Raw genomic sequence first — 22,799 nt, 5'->3', positions numbered from 1 at the left:
CTCCAGAAACCTGAGCCTGTGACCCCACTACCATCGGCGGACAGCTCAACACTCCTGTTACCAGCAGGTAGCATGCACCACACGACCAGTAATGGCAGAATCTCCCAGAGGGTGGAAGAAACACTGTTACACACGCACTATATTTTATAATGTTTTCATAAATGAAATGTTTTAGGTACCAAGGTACTGTACCACCTGCTTTTAATGTAAATGTTCTTATTCTGTTAATTAATACTTTATTTTGTGTCTGTATGCAGAAATTGGGCAACATTTGGTAGATTATTGATAGATAGCATTGGCCTTTTTCTTTTTACCCTTTATAATAAATGAAGGGTTGTGTATTTGAAGACCTGAGATGAACAGAGTAACAGAGAAGGAAGAGAGGTGTATGGTGGTTTACAGTACCTAGGACAGCAATCAGGCTGACATGCAGAAAGATCGCAAGTGCAGTGAATTAGCTCTGATCAATCAGGGGAGTTGGAAATCCAAAACTGAAGTGACTCCCCATATAACATTTATAGGTTCTAGCTTTTATATTACAGGCAAAAAATGGAACAGGATTTGGTAAACCCTTTATTGATTTAAATACTGTTCACTTTGGCATCTTTTGCCCAAAGGCTTACCTCCTCTAATTCACAGAGTACAGGTATGAACATAGTAAGAATTATTTGTAAAGAATACCTCTGAGAAACTGTGTCTGTTACACTGCCCTTCCTCCATGCATACCAACAGAACTAATAATGACAATAACCTAAGATTCAATTCTTAGATTAATGATAAATAGGAATTTAAAATGCCTCAAAAAACTGTACTTGTCACAAAAGTGCAGCATATGAGTAGTGTGGTAATTGAAAATATAAAGTAGTCTCAGAGCATATAAAAACTTTTCTACTCAGGGTTGAAAATAGGCCGAGTAATCATGTGCAGAATGATTGCAATATAGGGGAAGATAAAAAAAAACAAGACTGGGAGTGGGGGGGTGGGGGGAAAATCAGTACTCGTCTGCAACATTACGGTATTTTTGTACCAAGAATCAAACAAACAGATGGGTAGGGGCACTCACATAATTCTATCTTCATTTGTCATGGAGAATCGAGTAAATCCTGAGAAGGCTCTGAAGCAGCTAAACAAAAGAATTCCTGTCTCCACTGCACTTGTAGGCAATAATTCCACTTGAACTGACATTCAAAAATGTTTCTTTCACAGAGATACAAAAAAAATACACAACATTTTAGAGGTCTTTTTGTACAACCATACAGTACAATATATGTGTGAAGCTAACTGACATTACAGATGTAGCCAACTTAACAGTATGTGCCCAAGTATATTGCAGTAGTCTTTTACAACATTACAATTGAATCCTAAAGGAAATCTGTTATATTCTACAACATGGGTGACTAACTCCAGTCCTCAAGGGCCACAACTGGTCAGGTTTTAAGGATATCCCGGCTTCAGCACAGGTGGTTCAATCAGTGGCAAGGTCAATGGTTCAAATCAGTCGTTGACTGAGTCACTGATTGAATCACCTGTGTTTAAGCAGGGATACGATTAAAACCTGACCTGTTGGTGTCCCTTGAGGACTGGAGATGGCCACTTTTGTTCAATGGCATGCCTGGGTATGTTGAGGTATCTTGGGAATAATAACAAAAAAGCTAAACAATAGGGCACACCACACATGTAAAGTTTAAAAAGTATCTAATTTATTTCAAATATAATATTAAGGTGATCCAATATTTAGGTGCTTTGGCACCTTCATCAGGGGGGTATCTAAAATAAACATTTGCATAATGGATACTAGTCACTTTGTCTGTGAAAAGATATTATATTTAATGTTGACATTTTCTCGTACAACCCTTAAATAAGGAGATACATGGTAATTGGACCAGGAAGTATGATTGTGGTGGAGGTTTTTTAAGCACGTAACGTTAAAAATCATAAAAATCATCTCTATTTCATCTATAAGAAAAAACGTGGCAAAGGGAAAAAAATAAAGTTTTGGGTGTGAGGGGAAGGTTACAGACTTTCCTCTAATTATTTTACTTAAGGTTAATATGATTTTATATTGTAAATAAACTTTTCCGTGGGTTTCCTCCTCCAGCTTCATAGAAAGACTGTTTTTTTCAACCCCTCTGTTACCTAGCAGTATTTTAATGGTAAATGAGACCGAGAATGGTACTGTATATGTTCCAAGCCAAAAAAGGTGCAATTTTGGAGTAAAAATTGCATCTAATGTATCAAAGACAAAATGCCATTGCTGAACTTATTGATCAATTTATTTTCTTAACTCTGTTCACAAGTCAAAAACACCTCTTGTTTCAGATATCTATTCCCTAATAATCAGCATGGTATCCTGTGCCAGACAATGTTCACCTGGCACAAAGATGATTCAAACACTAACAGGAGTAAATAGGTCATTAAAACAAGTGAAAATGTACAGGCCTTTGGCAGACAAACCTTCCGTTTTCTTCAGTATTCCAATAACACATGCTGCTTTCAGTGCTAGACAGAGTATACCATTAACACAAGCACGCTCTGCATACATTAACGGAAATTGTCTATTGGTCATAGACAACATTTTGTAGATAGCAAAATATATATAAAGAAAAGTCACCTTACCTTAAAAAGCCTTAATATGTTAGCAACCATGATGGATACAGAACTTGCTGCAGCTCCAATTACACCAGAGATTTTATCTGGCTTGGTAAAAATAGGTGGATCTCCATTTGCACATCTTACATCAGAAGCATCTTTTTCTATTAAAGCTTGCACAAAAGTTAAAGATTGCTCCAAGGCGTATGTATCCCTTGAGCAAGTGTCAAGGATGCGCACCCCTAGCGTGATGTTTAAAAGTAGATCAGGGTCTTTATTGATCTGATCTATAGCATACATCATTGCCTCTAGTCTGTGAATTCCCTTCTCCTTTTTAAGGTCCCCACAAGGCACCCCACGTTCTCCTCTTGAGTGGACTGGAAAGAGACCTCCAAGAATAATGTCCCCTTCTACTCGGATGGAGTGGGCGTATTCCTGGCCAGTGGCTTTCTGAAACATGCTAAGAATCCAATACAATTTGACTGTTAAAAAGAAAAAGTAGGAACAAAAGGTTGATTGTTTTCTTTCGTATGCCATGTTTTCTGAAGACATGATTGAAATCCAAAAGCCAATTTTTTATCTTGTTATATGAAAAAGTTGACCATTTGAAGCTGCACCTTGTGGATGCTACCATCAGTGCCCACTAAGTGACAACATAGAACTGTGTAGCAGACAAGCCAAAAAGTTTCCGTTCCAGCAATCAACACATCTAATTCAACCCAAGTCAATCAATGTATCCAACTGAGGGAGCAAATATTTTACTTCACAATTATGTCTTTCACAAATTCAGTCTGGGGAACAGCTGGTAGTCTCCAAGTCATGTCTTTTTTGTTGGGTCATTGGATGAGGTCCTCCTAGAAATAGAAATGAACAAAAAACATTAATTTGAAAGCATAGTTGAAGTTTTGTATTTCTCTCTGAACTAATTTTGAAAATAAACAAAGCCCAAATTATGATCCTTTATTACTTCTTTGTATAGACAGGGAAGATTGTGTGTTATCACAAATGTAAAAGTCCTATTTTTAACTCTACAGAAGCACCATAACTCTACACTCACCTTATTCCCTGCATCAGATCATAAAATCATTGGCCATATCTAGTCTGAAACACTGTTGCTGATCTCTGAACTCTGGTGAATTACTAATTACCTGAAAAGTGCAGTTCAACCCACATCAATTACATTTTTCTTGCATCCATGCAAAGTGTAATATATCTAAATATAATGCAGAAGTGTCATGCTGATGGGCTTATGCTACCTAAAAATATTGTTTTCTTTGCCAAAGATAAAAGGGAATAATATAGTGACAAGTGAAAGAGAGCTTGTTTACAATATGTGTTTGAAGTGCTTCCTCCCTAACTAGTTTGACTGCTCCATATTTACTACATGTGTGCAAGGAGAGTCTATGAAACAAGAGTTTGATCACATTCATTGATGTAGATAACTTTGGCCTGGTATATGTATGGCTGAAGAAAAGCGAAAGCCTATGCTGAGGTGAGAAGAGTGCTGGAAAAGGGAGGTGAGTGTGATGGGTTTTACTCAAGGTCAGCAACCAGGCTGAAGACATTCTTTGATATTTATAGGCAGAGAGGTTAACGGTTGCAATGTGTAAAAAAGAGAAAAACATCCATGGGTAAAACCTAAAAGGTATACAGTACATGTCTGCCATAGTACTCTTCTTAGGAGCTGAAATCTCCTAAAAATAAAATCTTCTAAGCTAAACTCAAGGGAATACAAAGTAAATACAGTATGCTGAATAAGTCAATAAATGAGGGTCTAAAACTGTGGTTAAGACAGCATTTTTAGATGGGGAACTGAAATACCGCTGGCACTGTGGAAGAAACAACTGGGCAGTCTAGAAATGAAAAGTGGGGATGTAGTGGAGAGCTTGGATAATTTATTAAGATGGGTGTGGAGAGCAAGATAAAGGCAATAAAAGAATACCAATGGGGATGCATGGATGGAACTCTGGGGCAGGCATACAGTAATATTATGCATACCGTAAGAATTCTGTGAAATATTGGGAACGAGTCCCACACCCATACTTCCTATTGTAATGTTTTTTAGAGTCAAATAATTAAATGCTAATGTTATTTATGTTCATTTTTGTATCCAGATAACTGGATACATTACTTTTTTTTAGACTGTATGTGAATTTGCCTTGAGCAGGTTATCATTTTGAGGTATACAATAAATCTGCTTCCATCAACCGTACAATGATGAGTAATATAGATAAAAAGGAGACACCTTGTAGCAACTGAACTCAAAAGGAAATCATAGAACAATATCACAAAGGTTTTGAGGAGAGAATCAATATGTTTCAAGCTTTATACTTGGATATTTATTTACACAGTATATTATACAATTAACCACACGCAGATGTGCAATGTATTTGTATTTTGCTGACATCTTCTGCCAAAGGAATAATGTGCATTTCTTTTATGCACCAATAACTTCAGTCATCATTACATTTTAAATTAAATTATTGTGATGTGGAAATGATTAATTTTTATCATTTAACTATTCAGCCCCTATGGTACACTGCTCCCATTCATAGCTACATCCATGTTCTGAAGAATACACACACTAAATAAAGATGTTATCATTAGCTACTAGCAATTGACAAACTAACCACAATATGTTTACCTCTCATTGTTTTTTTTATTGATTTTCTAATATTGCTGGTAAACATGACAGATTTCAACACATCTTTACAATTTTCCATGTTTAAATTATACTTAAAAGAAAAAATATATAAGTAAAATGTATAAATCAGATGCTCAAACGTAACTCAAAAAGACACAATTTTTAAATTGAATAATTAACTCACAGAATGTACAAAACATAACTTTAGTCAGACTCATATTGCAGGTGTTAGGTTCGGATATACTGTTCTCCTGTCTTGATACCTATTTAAGCAAAAAACAGGAAAATGATTCCAGCAATCGATGCTCAGCTGTCCAGGGTCACTGTATTGCAATAATATCTTGAACAATACTAAAATTAGATAGTCTGTGAGGAACCAATGAAATCCACCCTCTGGAGTAAATCAGCTTCCAGTGTGTCTGTATGAGTCTCCTAACATGTGGGGGACCTGTGGTGTGTGGCATCAAATCTTCGAGTCAGCTGTATATATGCATGACTCAATGTATACACCAATGAAATAAGTGGTCTCCCTGGAGAATGGCACACATATGGTAATAATAAGACCCCACTCACTAGCTGAAGGAGTGGGGGTACTCACGATTGAGAGGTGGTCGGTCCGTCAGCGTGCATCATGCATAATATGTGAAGCAGTAGAAGAAATTCACGAAGGAGTGAAGCAGAGCACAGCAATGAAGTTGGGGGCTAGACACCGGTAGGTATGAGGTTAGAGATTTACTTACCACCATACCATGATTTACTTACCACCATACCATGATGTCAACCATGGATTAAAGGATTTTTAACCTCATACCTACCGGTGTCTAGCCCCCAACTTCATTGCTGTGCTCTGCTTCACTCCTTCGTGGATTTCTTCTATTGATACCTGTTTAACCTGGTTCTTTTCTCCCTCTATTTACCTCATCTATGACCTTGTGCAATTTGCCGCAAGAGACTACATGATGTGTGCGTGAAAGCCTGATATATTTGGTCTTTTTCACTCTGTGGTAGGGAGCCAATAAAGGGTTCCCATTTTGTAAAGAAATTCTCAGTTTTTTGTTCCTTATTGGTCTCTGTTTCCATTTTATCAAAGGTCATTAGCTGAGTGAGATATGTTTTAACCGTTTCCAAGTTTGGAAGTTCACCCATTGCACCAATATAGACGTTCTAGCTGCGAGGAGTATAATTCTAGCAATCCTTTCGATTCCTGAGTCCCCATTAACCTCTTTCCACCCCTCCATGTTCCCAAATAAAACCGATAGAGGTTCCTTCACAGTTACCACTTTTGTCATGACATGTATATATATTAGAACCTGGTCCCAAAAATCAGATATACATGGGCATTCCCATAGGCAGTGTTTTAGATCTGGTTTAATAAGCAAACATTTCAGGGATTTATATGTATCCTTTTCTATCTGTTTATATTGGATATTAAACGCATAATATGCTCTATGTAGTAATTTAAATTGTAATTCCCTTCATGTCTCTGATATTATTATTTTCCTGGTTCTACCCAATCCTACCAGCAAAGAGTCAATCTCAGTTATTTCTGGGAAGTCTTTGTTCCACTTGGATGCCACTTTTTGCAATTGCTTGCCATGGTCTTTATCTCGGATTCAATCATATTATTCAGAGATCAAATATGTAATATTATTTTCAGTGCTAAAGTAGCTATCAAACATGTTGTCTAATATCTCTTTCTTATAGTTCTCTAGATTCTTACAGTAATGTATGATCTGCATGTAGGGGAAGTAGTGAGATTGTGGGAATTCCTTCTTAACTGTGAGCTCTTCAAATGACATAAAGCATTCCTGTTCTCTATCTACCAGATGCCCTATATTTTTTATTCCCTTGGTTTCTCACATCCTAAACATATTTTGAGACCGTCATGGTTCAAATTTCATGTTACCTTGTAAAGGCAGAAATTTGGATATTTTGTAGGACATCCCACACTTTTTTCTCATTGTCTTCAACGTGGCCCATGTATCTTTTATCAGTGGGTTCCCTCTAATTACTAAAGTTATATTTCCCCAATTTGTGTGTAGGGTCTATTTCAGCATCATTGGGAGCATAATTTGTTCCTCAAGTTTCGTACAGGAATATATTTCTTTGTCCATTAACCAGTCTCCCATATGCCTGGCTATGCATGCCAAATTGTACTTTCTAATGTCAGGTAAACTCACTCCACCAAGTGCCTTTGGGAGAAATAGTTTTGACATTGCAATTGTATTTCTGCCTTTATTCCATATAAACTTATTTATTGCACTATTAATCAATTGTATGTCTGCATGGCGAACCAGGGGAGGCAGCATCTGCAATGGGTATATAATCCGAGCAAAGCTGATCAACTTAACGAGTTGGCATCTACCCGCTAAGTTCAATGGGAGGCCTTGCCAGCTTTCCAGCTCTTTAATCACTTTGTTAGGATTGATTTAAAATTGCTTCCGTACAATTTTTCTATGTCGGGGTCTATATTAACCCCCAAGTATTTGATTGACTGTCTTGTCTTTTTAAAAGGGAGGTCTTCCTCCCACCCAACATTATTGTTGTGAGACAGGACTAGAATCTCAGTTTTGGAGGCATTAACTATAAACCCTTTACATTTTCCATATTCTTTAAGTGTCTTATATATTTTTTTAACTGCTGTTTCCGGATTAGAGACAAACATCAGAAGGCTTTCCGCAAAAAGAGCCAACTTCACTTCCTTATTTCCTATTTCAATGCCTTTATAGTCTGCCATGTCCCTAAGGAACATAGCCAATGGTTCCATTGCTATGTTGAATAGCAATGGCAACAAGGGATACCCTTGCCTTGTTCCTCTGTATAAATTGAATTCCTGGGAGAGTATTCCCAATGCCATGATCCATGCCTTTGGACACTCATACATAGTTCTAATCATGTTAAGGAACATGCCGATATTCCCACTCTTTGAAGTATAGCAAATAAAAATTCCCATCTAACATTATCCAAGGATTTTTCTGTGTCAACTATTATCTTGTGGATTTAATTTGGTTCAATAAAGGACCTGTTGCAGGTCAATGCAACAACACGTGAGTTACTGAATTGGCTGGTTTATTTAGCCTAAAAAATATGGCATACAAAAATAATACAGCTTCTTTTCAGCAAACATAAACAAAATAGAAAGATCAGTCCTGAGCAGGGCTTTTCCCTTTTCCCAACAAAGGCTGTTTAAAGTCCAGAGTATCAATATAGCCGACAGTATTGAAGGAAAGACAGACCTTATAGCAAGTGGTTTTCCTCCAGTGTTTCAGTGTGTCTCACTGGTTCAGACAGCCAGGCATGTGTGAGCCGCCTGGGTTTTTAAACCGCCTCAGCTGGGACCTGACCAATTAACAAAACCTTTTCCCAGCTGAACTTATACCTGGTCACTGCTGCACTGCAGACCTAAACATAGGTCTGCCAGGCACAGGGCTGGTGTCTTATATTCACCCTTTTACAGGGCCCCTAATACTTTTCTTATGTTCGTCACTGAAGATCTATCCTCTACAAACCCTGTCTGATCTTTATTTATCAGACCTGGTAATACTGCGGCCAGCCTCTCTGCCAGACGTTTTTAGATAATTTTAAAATCCTAATTTAATAAGGATATGGGTCGATATGTAAAATTCTGATGAAAGCTGTTTTCCCAGTTTCCAAATATTTCCCTCTGTCTACTATCTCTTTGAAGGCGTTTTGCAGGGGTAGGCTACTTCTGGCCCCAAGATCTTATAGAATTCGGCCATAAAGCCATCAGGCCCTGGTGCCTTCCCATTTTTAAGTTTCTTTATGACAGCCTCTATTTCTTCCCTGGTAATTGGAGTGTTAAGTTCTCGTTGCTCTTCATTCGTTATTTTTGAGAACTTTAATCCCTGTAAAAAGTTGTCTTGAGCTACATCATCCTGCTCATCCTGGTAGTATACAGTTTTTCATAAAAGTCCCTAAACACTGTACAAATTTCTTCAGGAGCACCTAAAGCGTTATGCTTCCTAAGTATGTGTTTTGGCTGTGTAGCCCGTCTAACTAGATTTCCAAATAATTTACCTGCCTTGTTACCGTACTTATAAAGGTTAAGGTCTCTAAATTGGAGCTTTTTTGGTTCATTTTTGTGTAGCCATATTTCGCATACATTCTTTGCTTCATGTATTTGTCCCTGTTTTCTGGGGTTGGATTTTGTTTGAAGTGACAGAACACCCTGTTCAGTTCCTTGCTAGATTTAATGTATTCTGCTTCTGTTTCTTTCCTACGTTTGTTCATGTATGTTAGAATCTTGCCTCTCATTACCGCTTTAGCGGTTTCCCAATAAAATTTCCCTTCATTTTGGTTTATAGCGGTTGTTTCCTGGAAATAGTACCAGCTATTGAGGAGGAAAGCTGTAAACCTCATTATTATGAAGATAATCTCCAGATTCTATTTTTGTGTTCCCTAAATCCTAAATGTATCTCTAACCAAACTGATGTGTGGTCTGATATGAATATATACTCAATCGCCACTGTGGACACCTTGTCCATCATATGGTCTATTCTTGATAAAGAGTTATGCGCATGAGAGAAAAATGTATATTCTCTCTCAGTGGAGTTAAATAGCCTCCAGCGGTCTAACAAACCCAATGTTTCTTGTAACAGCCTATGCTTCTCTGTGCAAATCTTAATTTTCCTTTTCTCTGAAAAAGATAAGATTTATTAAAAATGTATCACTGACAGCGTTAAAATCACCGCCCACAATTAGGTTACCTCCTCGTTCTCTCGTGTTTTGGATATCAGAATCGCTAACCCCCCTTTCTTTCCCACTGCTGGGGAGAATACACATTCACCTACCCAGTTAGTCTGGAGTTACTTTCTCTCCTCCCTGTTTAGATGTGTTTCCTGAATAAGTGCTATATTAGCTTTTAAGCGCTTCAGATGCTTTAATATTTTGTTCCTTTTACTTGGGGAGTTAATACCCTTAACATTCCATGAAACCAGTCTCGTCATTGGTTAGTTGTTAAACTGATATTGTCTAGCATGCCTTTACATAATGTATTTAACGACTTAAAGAACCTTACTTTACCGTGATTGCCTGTTGTTTCCTTTTTCTCTATCACAATATACCTGACCAGTGAAAAACATTTCAAATAACCCATAAATAGTATTAAAAAATAAACCATAAAACACATATAGATTAATGACATTCCTTTTTTCCAGAAGTGACATTTTAGCCTCATCCCAGCTCACTGCTGCTTCCTCCTCTTTTTACCTCACCTCTCTAATTTATATTTTTTCAAAACAGGTTTTCTTAACTTTTTTTTTTGTAACATGTAACCAATTAGACAACAACTTTTTTTAAAAGACATATTATAATGTTCTCCTAGCAATATAACCCCTCCATTGCCTGTGGACTTTAGCAACTTAATATCGCTAAATGCAACTATCCTTATATTAATGTAGCCATGACTGTCTTGGCTACTAATCTGCCCTCCCTGACACACAAGCACTGGTTACAGTGCAGGCAGTGTCAGGACCAATCTAGGGTTTTACCCACAGCAGCAGTTAACTTGAATGACAGGGGAGGAGGTGGGCTAAGGCCTGCGTTCTGCCCAATAGGGGTCTCAGACCTTGGACCTGGCTCCTCTGTACTTAAGGGGCTGCACTTCCTAAATTTAGTCAGTGGTCTCTCCCCTTGAGACTGGTATCACACAGAGGTGTACAGGGCTCTGGCACCAGCTGTCCCCTCCCCTTGGGGAGTGGAGGGTGATTACCATACCTCTGGCTCTGATAGGGAGTCAGGGAAGAGCAAGGGCCATCGTTGGTGCCCTAGGCCAGTGGTGTGAGTCCAGGGACAATCCAAAGGATGGAGGACGATTGAACTGTGAATGCAGATGCTGTTTGCATGCTGTATATGCAGAGGAAGAATAAAGACCCTTCTTGTTAAACTATACTCCTGCTTTGAGAGTGCAATCTATCAAGGGGAGTAGGGGGAGTTCTCCTGCAGGGATTGCCTTCACTTTCCTGGAGCCTGAAAGAGATGGAGGCACTGATACCAGAGTGAGAATGAACAGCTAATACCCCAGAAGCCTGTCCTGATGTCCCCACTACCACCGGCGGACAACTCAGTATCCTGTAAGCCAGCAGGTACCAGCACTACACACCTGGTAGCAGAGCAAATCTCCAAGAGGATGGGGGAAACACCACTACATTAACACGTTTTCCTCCCAACATCCACATCATTTTATGTATGTACCATCTCTCTGTAACCAGCTCACATTAGTCCCTGCTAGTTAGGCGATCTACAGAACCACAGGGCAGACTGTTCTACGGCAGATGAACCCTATCTGGACTTGGTCACCCTGGAGGAATGGAGGTGAGGATGTGAACACCAGTGACACTCCTGAAGTAGGACCAGAGCCTTTCAGAGAGGGCGACCATCTAGCTCCCAGGAATTCCGTGCAGCAGATGTGGGACCGTCTCCTTCACAGTGGTTATTATACTTACATGCCTATTTGAATCTATTTTCTTGTACATGCATATCACCTTGTTATGAATAGACTATATTTTAAATACTACACTAAGAGGGTCATGCACTTTCTTTTCTTTTTGTACACCTAGAATGTGCCTTTGCAGCAAAAAAAAATACTTATATTTTAGGAAGAAACAATATCTTGTGGAAACCTCAATGTGACCTTCAATGGCTGACAGTGGGTACTATGTAACAAAATATTAAAATAGCAGCTACGCAGTAACATGTATATTACTCTAAGAAAGTCGTAAAAGTATACAAGCATATGAAAACTTTCTCCAATAAGTGTTTTGGAAAATGGTTTTAAGGAGCAGCAGAAAAACTTATGGAGGAGTTATTTGGCAAAAAAGCATTGCATCTGGATATATTTAAAAAATGCATCTTCAACCATCATTTTATTCTGTTTTCGGCACTGATAATATCTGCCATTTTCTTACATTCAATGAAAACATTTCTAAGTTGGATTCTAAAAGTGTGAAGCACTTAGAACCTCACATTTTAGAAGCTTAATGCATATTCCATCACATATACTGTATAGCAACTTGAGGAATATCCCTTCCGTGTTTCATTCTAGTGAAGCATTCTTTTGTCAGCCATAATATCGAAGTAACGTTTTTGCCCGTCAGAGCTCAACTTGTTCCCATGTACTGTATGTATGTCTGTAAATCCATTATCTACTGCTTATTTATAAATAAAACTGCAATATATTTTATCTTAATTAATTAACCTAATTTATATGTTAACTATCATATTAACTATATATGAACTAGTATTCCACAGTACAGGGTGTCAGAAGACAATAACAATAAAATAGTAACATAAAGTAAGGCCACGTTTATAGTGTTGACGGTGCGACCGAAGACGTCACCCGTCACCATCACCACTGGCGAAAGTTTTCCTTTAGTTTAGAGCTACGTCGCTGGCGACAAGGCCAGTGAGGTCACGTAGTGGGCGGGCAAAGTGTAGTAGGCTCTCTGTGATTGGTGTAGAGACAGTCACATGTGGCGACTGTCTCTCCCAATATCATATTTCAATGGCTTCCAAATTTTTTGTCGCTCCATCGCTGTCTCGCTTACTATAAGCGCATGCGACGGATTCAATGTATTTGTCTTGGCACGACATCGCATTGCCGTCGCCGGGCACGATAAGCGCAGCCTAAGGAGTGCCTTGCTCCTACGAACTTACTATCAATAAAGACTAGATTATTATGTCTATATTAAACGAACATAATTTGACCATTACATTCAAAACACACCACTTTAATCTATAAGAAGATCGTACCTAGAGCACAGGTAAGATAATTTCTCAATTAAAAAGGCTATTGCTTCATTCTGTCTCATCATTGCAATTCTTTGCAGCAGGGAAAACATATGCAAATATGCTATACTGTATGTAGATGTGTGTGGAATCAACCCCACAGAATAGTCAGGAGTTGGTCCACAATCCTCTATACAAAAAGTGTGCATCTCGATATATACTAAATATAAATTGGATCATTTTGGTGTTATATTTCCCTGTGCATGTGTTTTTTCCTTAAACCTTAAAGGCTTAATTCTGTCCACTGATACAGTCAGATCTACTCTTGTGACAGCATCTGCTGTTCTTAATCCTCCGTTGCCTGCTTTTTATTGGTGAATGTCAGGTAGGTTCAGCTTTAAATACCTGTATGAGCCCTCCTTTCTTTAAGCCTCCAGAAGAAGCATCGTACCAGCGAAACGTACATCAGGGCGGATTTGTGTATGCCCTCTCACGGGAGTCCTCTCACGCCTGGCACGTCCGCAGAACCTGTTTGCGGATTCAACCCTTTTGCCCAGCTGAATTGTAGCTCCACACAAATTGGAACAGGCTAACCCACTTGCCCAGCTGAACTGTGCTTTCGCACAAACGGGAGCCGGCAAACTCTTTTGCCTAACTGAATCATGCCTCTGCACAACGTTAACTGGCTAAGTACTTTTCTGACTGTATATACCCTCAGGACATTCTGGACTTGATTATAACTTACTGACTTTGGCTAAACAAGGCTGCCATGCTTACAGATTCCCTCTGGTTTCCTGCTATTACAATCTTGACCATTCATCTTACATCCCACCAATATGTGTTACTATTATATACCATAGAGTTTAAATTTCAGTACCAGGTTCACCTTTACACTGTTGCTGTTGTGCTCTGTGTCAAGGTATGCTTTGGTTCACTGCCAGCACATGTGAATGGCCGGTCTAGGAAAGGGAAGGACACTTATTTGCCAGAACCCCCTAGATCTTTATTCCCTGTATTTTCACCATCTTGGGGTTCCAGTACCGTAGTGTCTAGAATGTTTTCTTTGTATTCACTTAGATTGGACCAGTTTAGTGTCAATAGAGGGTGTGTTTGTGATTGATTCCCAGGGACTGTTTTAATTTGTGTTTTTATAGACGTTGTTTAATAAACTTCACACTTACTGTATTATACTTGAGTGCTTCAGAAGGATTCTTTATAATTAGTAATTATTTATATGTATTATAGTGTCCCAAAAATAAAAATAATAATGAATGTGTAACTTTCTCCTTGATTCAAGAAAGTGTTGTTGATCCTTCTCCTGCTGTTTTTCGTGGGGTGACCATTGCAATTTGATATATAGAGAAAAACAAGTATAAAATAAATTCTTGAGTGAAATTATTGCACTTAGAATTCTTTTTCTACTGTTTTTTTCTTATTGTTTTTCTCAAAGCACATGAAAGACTGCTCAACACAATTCCAGATATGAGCAATTTATGCTTTAACTTCAAATAGCTTGTTTTAAATCTTATAACAATATTGTGTATGTAATAAAGTGTTGAAAAAAAGATATCAAAAATATATTCTTTACATGTACATATACATTGTCTTATTGTTTCACTGGGAGACATGCATCTAGAGCCACTCATGTTTTATTATTGTTTATTACAAATTAATCAATGTCTTACAGTTCTTTGTGGCATTTTTTATGACACTCCTTTGTTACTACATTCTTAAGTGAGAAGGAGGTGTGTTGAATTTAAACTAGGGGTATTCGTTGGGGACTATATCTGACAAATATTGATGAACTTGGGAATTTCTACTTTTCTTTGCCTCATTACTCTTGTCTTTGCTATATCATTTAAATTATATGGTCAGAGTAGCTGTTAATGTCCTGGGAAACTTCAGACATATGTATCAAATATGGAAAATATATTTTTTTATTTCACACTCTTCATAAAGGTTGTCCAATTACATAAATGATTAGCTACATAGTATTACAAACAGCTTAAAACCCTTTGATACAAGGCCATACTATAGCTCTTTCTCAAGGGGTTATTTGAATTCAGCTTACCTGACAACCTTCCACCTTTACTGTACGTGTGTGTGTGTGTTTTTATATATATATATATACATATATATACATCAACATCATCTTCAACCCTTGTTGATCCACTGCTGGATGAAGGCCTCCCCAATGATCTTCCAGGTACTGCAGTTGCAAGCCCCTCTTCTCCATATTGTTCCAAGTAACATTCTGATTCTACCTTCCCAACGTACATTTGGTCGTTGTCTTGGTCTTTTGATATTCCAATGGAATGCATTCAAGTGTAATTTTTGACCAGCGATGGTCATTTAATTCTTGTGATACGTATGTCCTGCCTACTGCCATTTTAATTTCTTCACCTTTTGGAAGCAAACACAAATCTGTGACATCCTCTCAAGGGTGAATAAATAAAATGGCAATGAGCTGGTCATATTGCATGAAGAAATTACCATCATTAGACGAAGATGATACTCAACTTGATTCCAAAGGATATGAAAAGACCAAGACAATGAAGATAGGAGGATGAAATAAGGAAATTTGTTGGAGCAATATGGAGAAGAGAAGTCTGCAACCACAGTATTAAAAAGATCATTTTGAGCTTTTGTCAAGCAGTGAATTGACAAAGGCTGAAGATGATATAAATAAATATTCAGGTACGAAGTTTAGAGTATTATAGGTTCTCACATCTGGCCACCTGCGATTAGCATAGACATGGGGGAAAAGGGGACGGGAAAAGGCACTCCCGCATCAGCTTAAATGTGTATAGTATAAATGGGAACTGAGGTGCAATAGGGATAATTGACATAGATAAACAAGAAAGAGGAAAGAAATCCCTTTTGAATACACTCACAGTAATGTACTGAGAATATTTGGTTTAAAACCTTATACTAGGTAATAATATAAAAGATTATTAGATTGGATTGGTGTGAGTAAATCTATGGCCAATTCACATAGGTAAAGCACATACTATAAACAAACAAAATGAAAACCATGTAGCAATGAATAAATTATTTTTTTTATGCAGTTTTTTTTTTTTTTTTTTGCACCCTTCTGTTCATCTCTCTCTGAGAGGTTTAGTGCTTCAGGTTTGATTTTATATCATCCTGGAGTTACTGTATAGTACAAGAGATAAAAGTTGGAGCTGTTAGACCTCAATAAGTATAGTATACTACTGGGTCAACTTGTTCTACAAACTAGGAGGTCACCTCCAGTAGACCCCACTATACATCTCACACGATAGGGATAGCAATTCATTCACTGCTACATGGTTTTCATTTTGTTTGTTTATAGTATGTGCGTTACCTATGTGGATTGGCCTTAGATTTACTCACATCAATCCTATCTAATCATCTTTTATATTATTACCTAATAAAGGGTTTTAAACCCAATATTCACAATACATTACTGTGAGTGCATTCAAAAGGGATTTCTTTCCTCTGTCTTGTTTACCCCTGCGATTAGCATCAGGTATTGTATGTCTTTATTTATATAGCGCCATTAATGTACATAGCGCTTGGTATTACATTTTAGGCATGATATTGTGTGCATCTTTGTGGTGTGATGATGTAGGCAATGCAGTAATTGAGTCCAATTTATTAAATAATAGATCCTACCTATTACAACAGGTAACTTAAAACCTAATCACCATTAAAATGCTGTTTTTCCATAATTACGTATTCAGAGATAATAGAGGTAACATGTTAGCACTTGTCTCTTCTAGCCCCTCATATGGAGCACCAATGAATTTATTGATTCATTTTCGATAGCGCCAACAGAGGCACTATCACATGAAAACTCACTTTGAAGTCAGAACTCCTAACATCTTTTTATTTGCAGAGCAGTCATGGCCTTAACATTTGTAAACATTCAGACAGTAGATGTGATATTATCTTAAGATGAAAAAATACTAATAGAACTATGTTGACTAGAGATGGGTGAATTTATAGACGACATTTGAATTCACTGTGAATGTGGCATTTCTTCACAGCTGGGGATATTCACAGCTTGGTTTTAAAAAGTGACAATGCCTACCTTAATTTGAGAGTATGATATAACACCGCATAATTGATTAATTTGCGAATGTTGTGACATTCAAATTGCTTAGAAGTTCCAACCCCTGAAATTTGGGAGGAGTCCTATTTTACTAGAGTCCTAACTGCTATATATATATATATATATATATATATCCCCTCAATCACACCTTCAAACAACACATGGAGAGAGACCTGTGCACAAAAAGGAGAACATCTCGGATTCCTGGGATATATATTCTAATAGGAAATTAAAAGTGTATTTAAATGGCTATTGTCATAAATCCCAGGCATGCTTTTTTGCATCTCTACATGTTGTTTGTAGGTGTGCTTGAAGGTATACATATAGCACTTGGGGCTCTGGTAAAATATGATCTTTCTCTGTCTCTATGCCCCTTTGCTCGCCCATCTCTAGTGTTGACTTTTTACTCTTTGATTGTAAGGTACCATATGCCAATATAGAAATAGTGACATTGTTGCTGGGACTTGTCACAATGTGTGTCTGTAATGATGGCCATTTGAATAAACTATCCTCTGTATAGTATCATTTAGAAAGAATAGTGGAATTCTGTGATCTGTTATCACTCATATACCAATGCTGTACTACATATTACAACAATTGTTAATATACGGTACTAGTTTAATGTTAGATGTCTCACATCCAATTTCTTAAACACCTACCAGTTTTGTAAAGTAAACATATGCTGTACACTGCAAGACTATGGAGCAATTCCAGTCTCACATTCTGTAGCTGTTTTTTTTTTTTTTTTTTTTTACAAGAACGCAGTTATACATATAGTTTTTCTCTTACTTAAAAATAATTGTTATAATAATGGATACTCTCATACAGTGCTGCCAACATACACAGTGATAGACATAGTATGATATATACGCTCATAAAGTGCTGATAACATACATAGGCGTAGATCCTAAGAAGGTCGTTAAATCTTTAACATGATGTTATCGATATTCATAACGCATAAGCACAAAAGTGCTTAGTGCAACAAGATTGGTATTCGCTTTTGGCAACACCCATGAAAATCTCTGATAATAGCGCTGCCATAATAATGCACCGTAACGTTTCACCAATACGCATGAGCAGGGTACTAGAGAACTTGTCCCTGAGACATGAAAATCACAGTTAACTGCGCTACTACTTTGAGAAAGGACATTATTTTTGCATCTCGTTAGCTTTGAAGATCTATCTCAATGTCTTGTATAGTGCAGACACAGAGCGAATGGTGTTCCAACGCGCTATGGATCTTCTGAACGGAACCGTTAATAAAAAGAAAAATAACATCTGTTCCCTATTTTGGGAACGTAACTTTATTAGGTCAAAATTACCGGAGCTCTGAGGATCTACCCCATAGTAATTTACATTGCGTCATTTACATGTCCAGTGAATTACTAAATGAAGAACAGTCTAATATGTGAGCCTGTTAATGTGTTGAAGTGTCTTGTCATATGTCACAAGAAGTATACACTGGATTCTCCCACTCTTAAGTGTTCTTCTAAAGATTATCTATAACATGTTATGTCTAGGGAATTGAATATAAAGCAGAGGATGGAACAGCATTAAACTCGTTACCTGTTGCGTGTCCTTGTGGGGCATATAATTAAATAATTTGAAGGTTATTACTGAAATTAAGCCACATTTATTGTGCAACACACTATGCTTTTGGAATCAAACTATCGTTAAGCAAGGAATAATCAAAAACTCAATACTTTTACATTGTAATGATGCACACATACAAAATATACTAATTTGCTAGACTCTGACTATGCCATTATAAGACTAGGACATTAAATTAAATGAGCATAGGAAAAGAGAAAATAACCCTTTTACTCATTTTTAAGGACAACTTTGATATTTTAATTTGTGTTCTTTATAATGGCACAAAGGGAACATTTTAAAGCCAAGGTTAATTTTAAATAGTAACTACTGCTCAAAAATGTTACATCTGAGACATATGACTAACCTTGGAGGGGAGAGGATCTTTTATAAGGAAAATGGGTGACATTTCCAGGAGGCTAATTGTTTCCTGGTAGCAAAAATGAGCCAATACAAATGCAAAAAAAACCCCACATGATCTGGATTGATTATTGTTTCTCCAATGTTGCATTCCAGATATTTAGGTATATAACCCTGTCTATTACAGGGACCCTTCATATTTCTGCAATACTCCAAGTTGAAGAAAATGAATATATTTCAAGCTAAAGTCAATCATAAAAATAAAAGCACAAGTAGGCAACAATCCTATTTAGCATGGTACAGTGGGGTTAAAATAAGCAATATTACACATACTCTGATTATTTTTAACTTTTTTAAACCTTACTCTTCATGTTTATGTGGTAATTTGTTATTGTTGACAAGTAAATACATTTTGAAATATATTATTGTGGTACTATACATCATAATCTGGTATCACATAGTATAAAACATATTTGATTAAATTATCATTATAAAATGACATCATATTGTTCTGTTAAGTAGAAACTCAATGAAAACCATGGCAAGTCTGACATTGTCCCTGGCATATTTCATTTAATATATGATATCCCACTTAACAGAACACCATTATATTGACATGAATATTTATTCTGAGACTTCAATGGGATATCTTTTATCCTTTGTGCATCTCCAGATAATGGTATTTATTAAAGGAAGAAAATAAATGTTTGTACCACCAAATGAATGAGTACCAGAATTTCTTATTTTTCATTGTGACATGACACATTGTAAAAGTAGATTTTGATTGCACCCCTTCAAATAACATTTAAATAGCAACTAACTATCTGGTTAGTTTGCTCTTTAATAAGTATACAGCTTTCTTTAACTGGGACTTATAATTCAAGCTTCAGTGTGTTGAAGTGCAAGATGAATACTATACTGCAAACAGATCCATTGAAACTGTATATTTAATACTTGATGTGATTATAACAGGGGAGTAAAGCAGTGTGATACTTATGATAAGGGGAAGGGGACAGTGCTATGAAGCACCAGTGAGAAAACGTAGAATCTTATAAGCTCTAAAAAAATATAATTTTACATAATTGTTTACTGTAATGGGACTAGAATTAAAGTAGAGTTATGTATTTTATATTGTTTAATATTGCCAGTCATTTTCATATGTATGCTAATACTGTTAAGTGGTACAGACATAGTTGATGCTATTGCAATATTAATAACAGTAAATGTGTATTTTAAGGTAGAGGTATGTGGCTCTTGGGATTTACAAAGACAACTCCAGTGAACAGATTCTACATTGAAATTCGATTGTAATATGTCCATTTCCCTTTTACTCTGCCTTTCTGCGTTTTTAGGTCATGTGAGTATATCACATAGTCATATATTAAATTATCACCAATTTCAAGTTTTTCATACAACATTTAAAAAAGGATTGAGTGCATACAGTAGCTGAAATGTGTTACATTTAAACATTTTGGAAAGTAATTATCAAAGTCTAATGAGTGGAACACTTTTTTGAAAAAAATGGTGCACAAACAGCACCAGGTAATAAAGTAACTACAGTAAATAAAGGAACAATTGATGTCCTTAATAGTACAGGGGGGGGGGTGAAAGAATGAAATCATATTACTTTGAAATAATAAATAGACACCTCTTCTGAATTATAAGTAATATTTCATGTGGTAACAGTGAGACTGTAAAATCCACAACTCACTCAGGAGGAGTGGCTCAGTGAGTAATGACACTGACTGGCATTGAGAGTTTGAAGCGGTGGAGCCTGGTTCAATTCCCGGTGTCGGCTCCTTGTGACCTTAGGCAAGTCACTTTATCTCCCTGTGCCTCCGGCGCCAAAAAATAGATTGTAAGCTCCATGGGGCAGGGACCTCAGCCAGCAAAATGTCTCTGTAAAGCGCTGTGTACAACTAGCAGCGCTATACAAGAACTTGCTATTATTATTATTATTATTATTATGTATCAGTAACAGCACCATGACCCTATGCAGTATATACACAGTGGTGGCAATACAACCCTTTACATTTGAAAGATATGTCAGGAGGCATTTACAAATTTACATAAAAATACAACCTTCATATCTATATAATATCAACCTCTACCCTCCTATTACTAAAATCATCAATGATGGCCAATGAAGGCAAGGAATTATTAATGCACATCTGCTTCCATCTTGTCACCCTCTTCTTTTCTTGGGATTTGCTTTTTCAAACTCAGTATATAAATCAACAGGGATTTGTATAGGCCACTTAATCCTAATTTCGAAAATACTGGCTTCCACAAATTAAATTTAGTTAACTATGGGTTTATTTCAGGGGTAAATACTTACATGTATTTAACCAAGATCATTTATATTACTGTATCTGTATCATTACCTCATTGTAGAGTGCCAATACCAGTCATTGACAAAATACAACAAGACATTTCTTAGAAAAACTGTCCATTCTTCATCTTTGAAAACTGACTTCCTCAACACATTGGGTGACAATCATTTCAGACATCTACATTTTACCTCTTCTAATTTTCAATAAACCTAACTTTTTTTAAAAGAAATATGACACATGCACAGGTAACTACTTTACCCCAAAGGCTTCCTATTGTTCTGAAAAAAAAAGTACAGGGTGTATGTTTTGACATAGCATGAGTCGTGTTCACATTCTTTCCACTCCCCTCTCCCCCAAAAACACTATACATGTCAAAGGGGAATACAATTGTTGTGAAGAATAAATGTTAGCATTTACTCAACAAAAAGAATAGAGTCGTTAACCTCTGTATTAAATTATCTTTCAGAAGTATATTTTTCACATCTTCCATTCTCCATCAAAAACATATACAAAAATCTATCTACTATTACATGTTGTGTCATAAATCACATGGCTTAGTTCATACTATAAAGATCAGTGTGTTCATTTTTATGTCCCCATCATTCCAAGCAGACAGTGTTATATATGTTCCCCATCAATGAAACTGTAATATTCTTCCAATACAGCCCCAACCTAAAGGTCACTAGAATTGGAAGTTTGAATGTCAGGGATGTCCATCTTTGTATGCAAGTTACATTGGTAATCGATTTTGATTACTTGCTATTGTGTGGTGTATATTAACTTTGAAACACACCAACAAATGTGTTGTGCTGTGAAAAGAACTCTTAAGAGAACTTTAATATTATTTTTTTTAAATAAGGAATCGTCTGCTAGCCATAGGATCACATCTGACAAAAAAGTGTTGCTTACTACCTTAAATTCTCTAAGTAATAAGGGCGTGGGCTTTATAATTGATGTATGTAACTAACACTATTTTTCTTTATTCAAAGCGTCACAGGAAATTAGTTTGGTGAATTGTAAAAAGAAAATGTATTTAATTTGCACAAAATGGTATGTGTCAGACAGTCGTTGTCTTGTGTGATTCTATTATATTTTCACCAGCGCAACAAGCCTCAAGGGATCTTCACGCTATTTTGCTGAGCAGATGGATTTTTGTTCAGTGTTGCTATTATTGCTAACACGGCTCTCTATATTCCAACAATCATTTCACCTTCTATCTTTTCTTGGGAGCTACCTAACCGTTATAGAAACACGTGACTCGTGCTTTAGACAGAAGAACATATTGTTGGTTTTATTCTCTGGCAGCAATGACCATCGAACTACTGAAATATCAGATAACATAAAGTTTGAGGCTTACAATTATTAGCTGTGTGACCTGCTATGAGACACCCCGGAATTTACACTCAGGTTTGGATGATATGGAGCTGTCTGTCACCTTCTC

The 22,799-nt window shown here is 36.8% G+C and overlaps 1 protein-coding gene across 1 annotated transcript in view; it reads right to left on the bottom strand.

Moving 5' to 3' along the window:
* GRM8 (glutamate metabotropic receptor 8) overlaps positions 1-22,799 on the bottom strand; it is a 1,200,287-nt gene that overhangs the window by 1,176,066 nt on the left and 1,422 nt on the right. Inside the window, exon 2 of the mRNA XM_075599874.1 lies at positions 2,617-3,443. Within this exon, the coding sequence (XP_075455989.1) occupies positions 2,617-3,141 (525 nt within the window). The 5' untranslated portion in view covers positions 3,142-3,443. The remainder of the gene's footprint in view (positions 1-2,616; positions 3,444-22,799) is intronic.

This window comes from Ascaphus truei, chromosome 5, assembly GCF_040206685.1.
Source record: "Ascaphus truei isolate aAscTru1 chromosome 5, aAscTru1.hap1, whole genome shotgun sequence".
Classification (NCBI taxonomy): Eukaryota; Metazoa; Chordata; class Amphibia; order Anura; family Ascaphidae; genus Ascaphus; species Ascaphus truei.
This window is presented reverse-complemented; position numbering and strand designations above follow the sequence as displayed.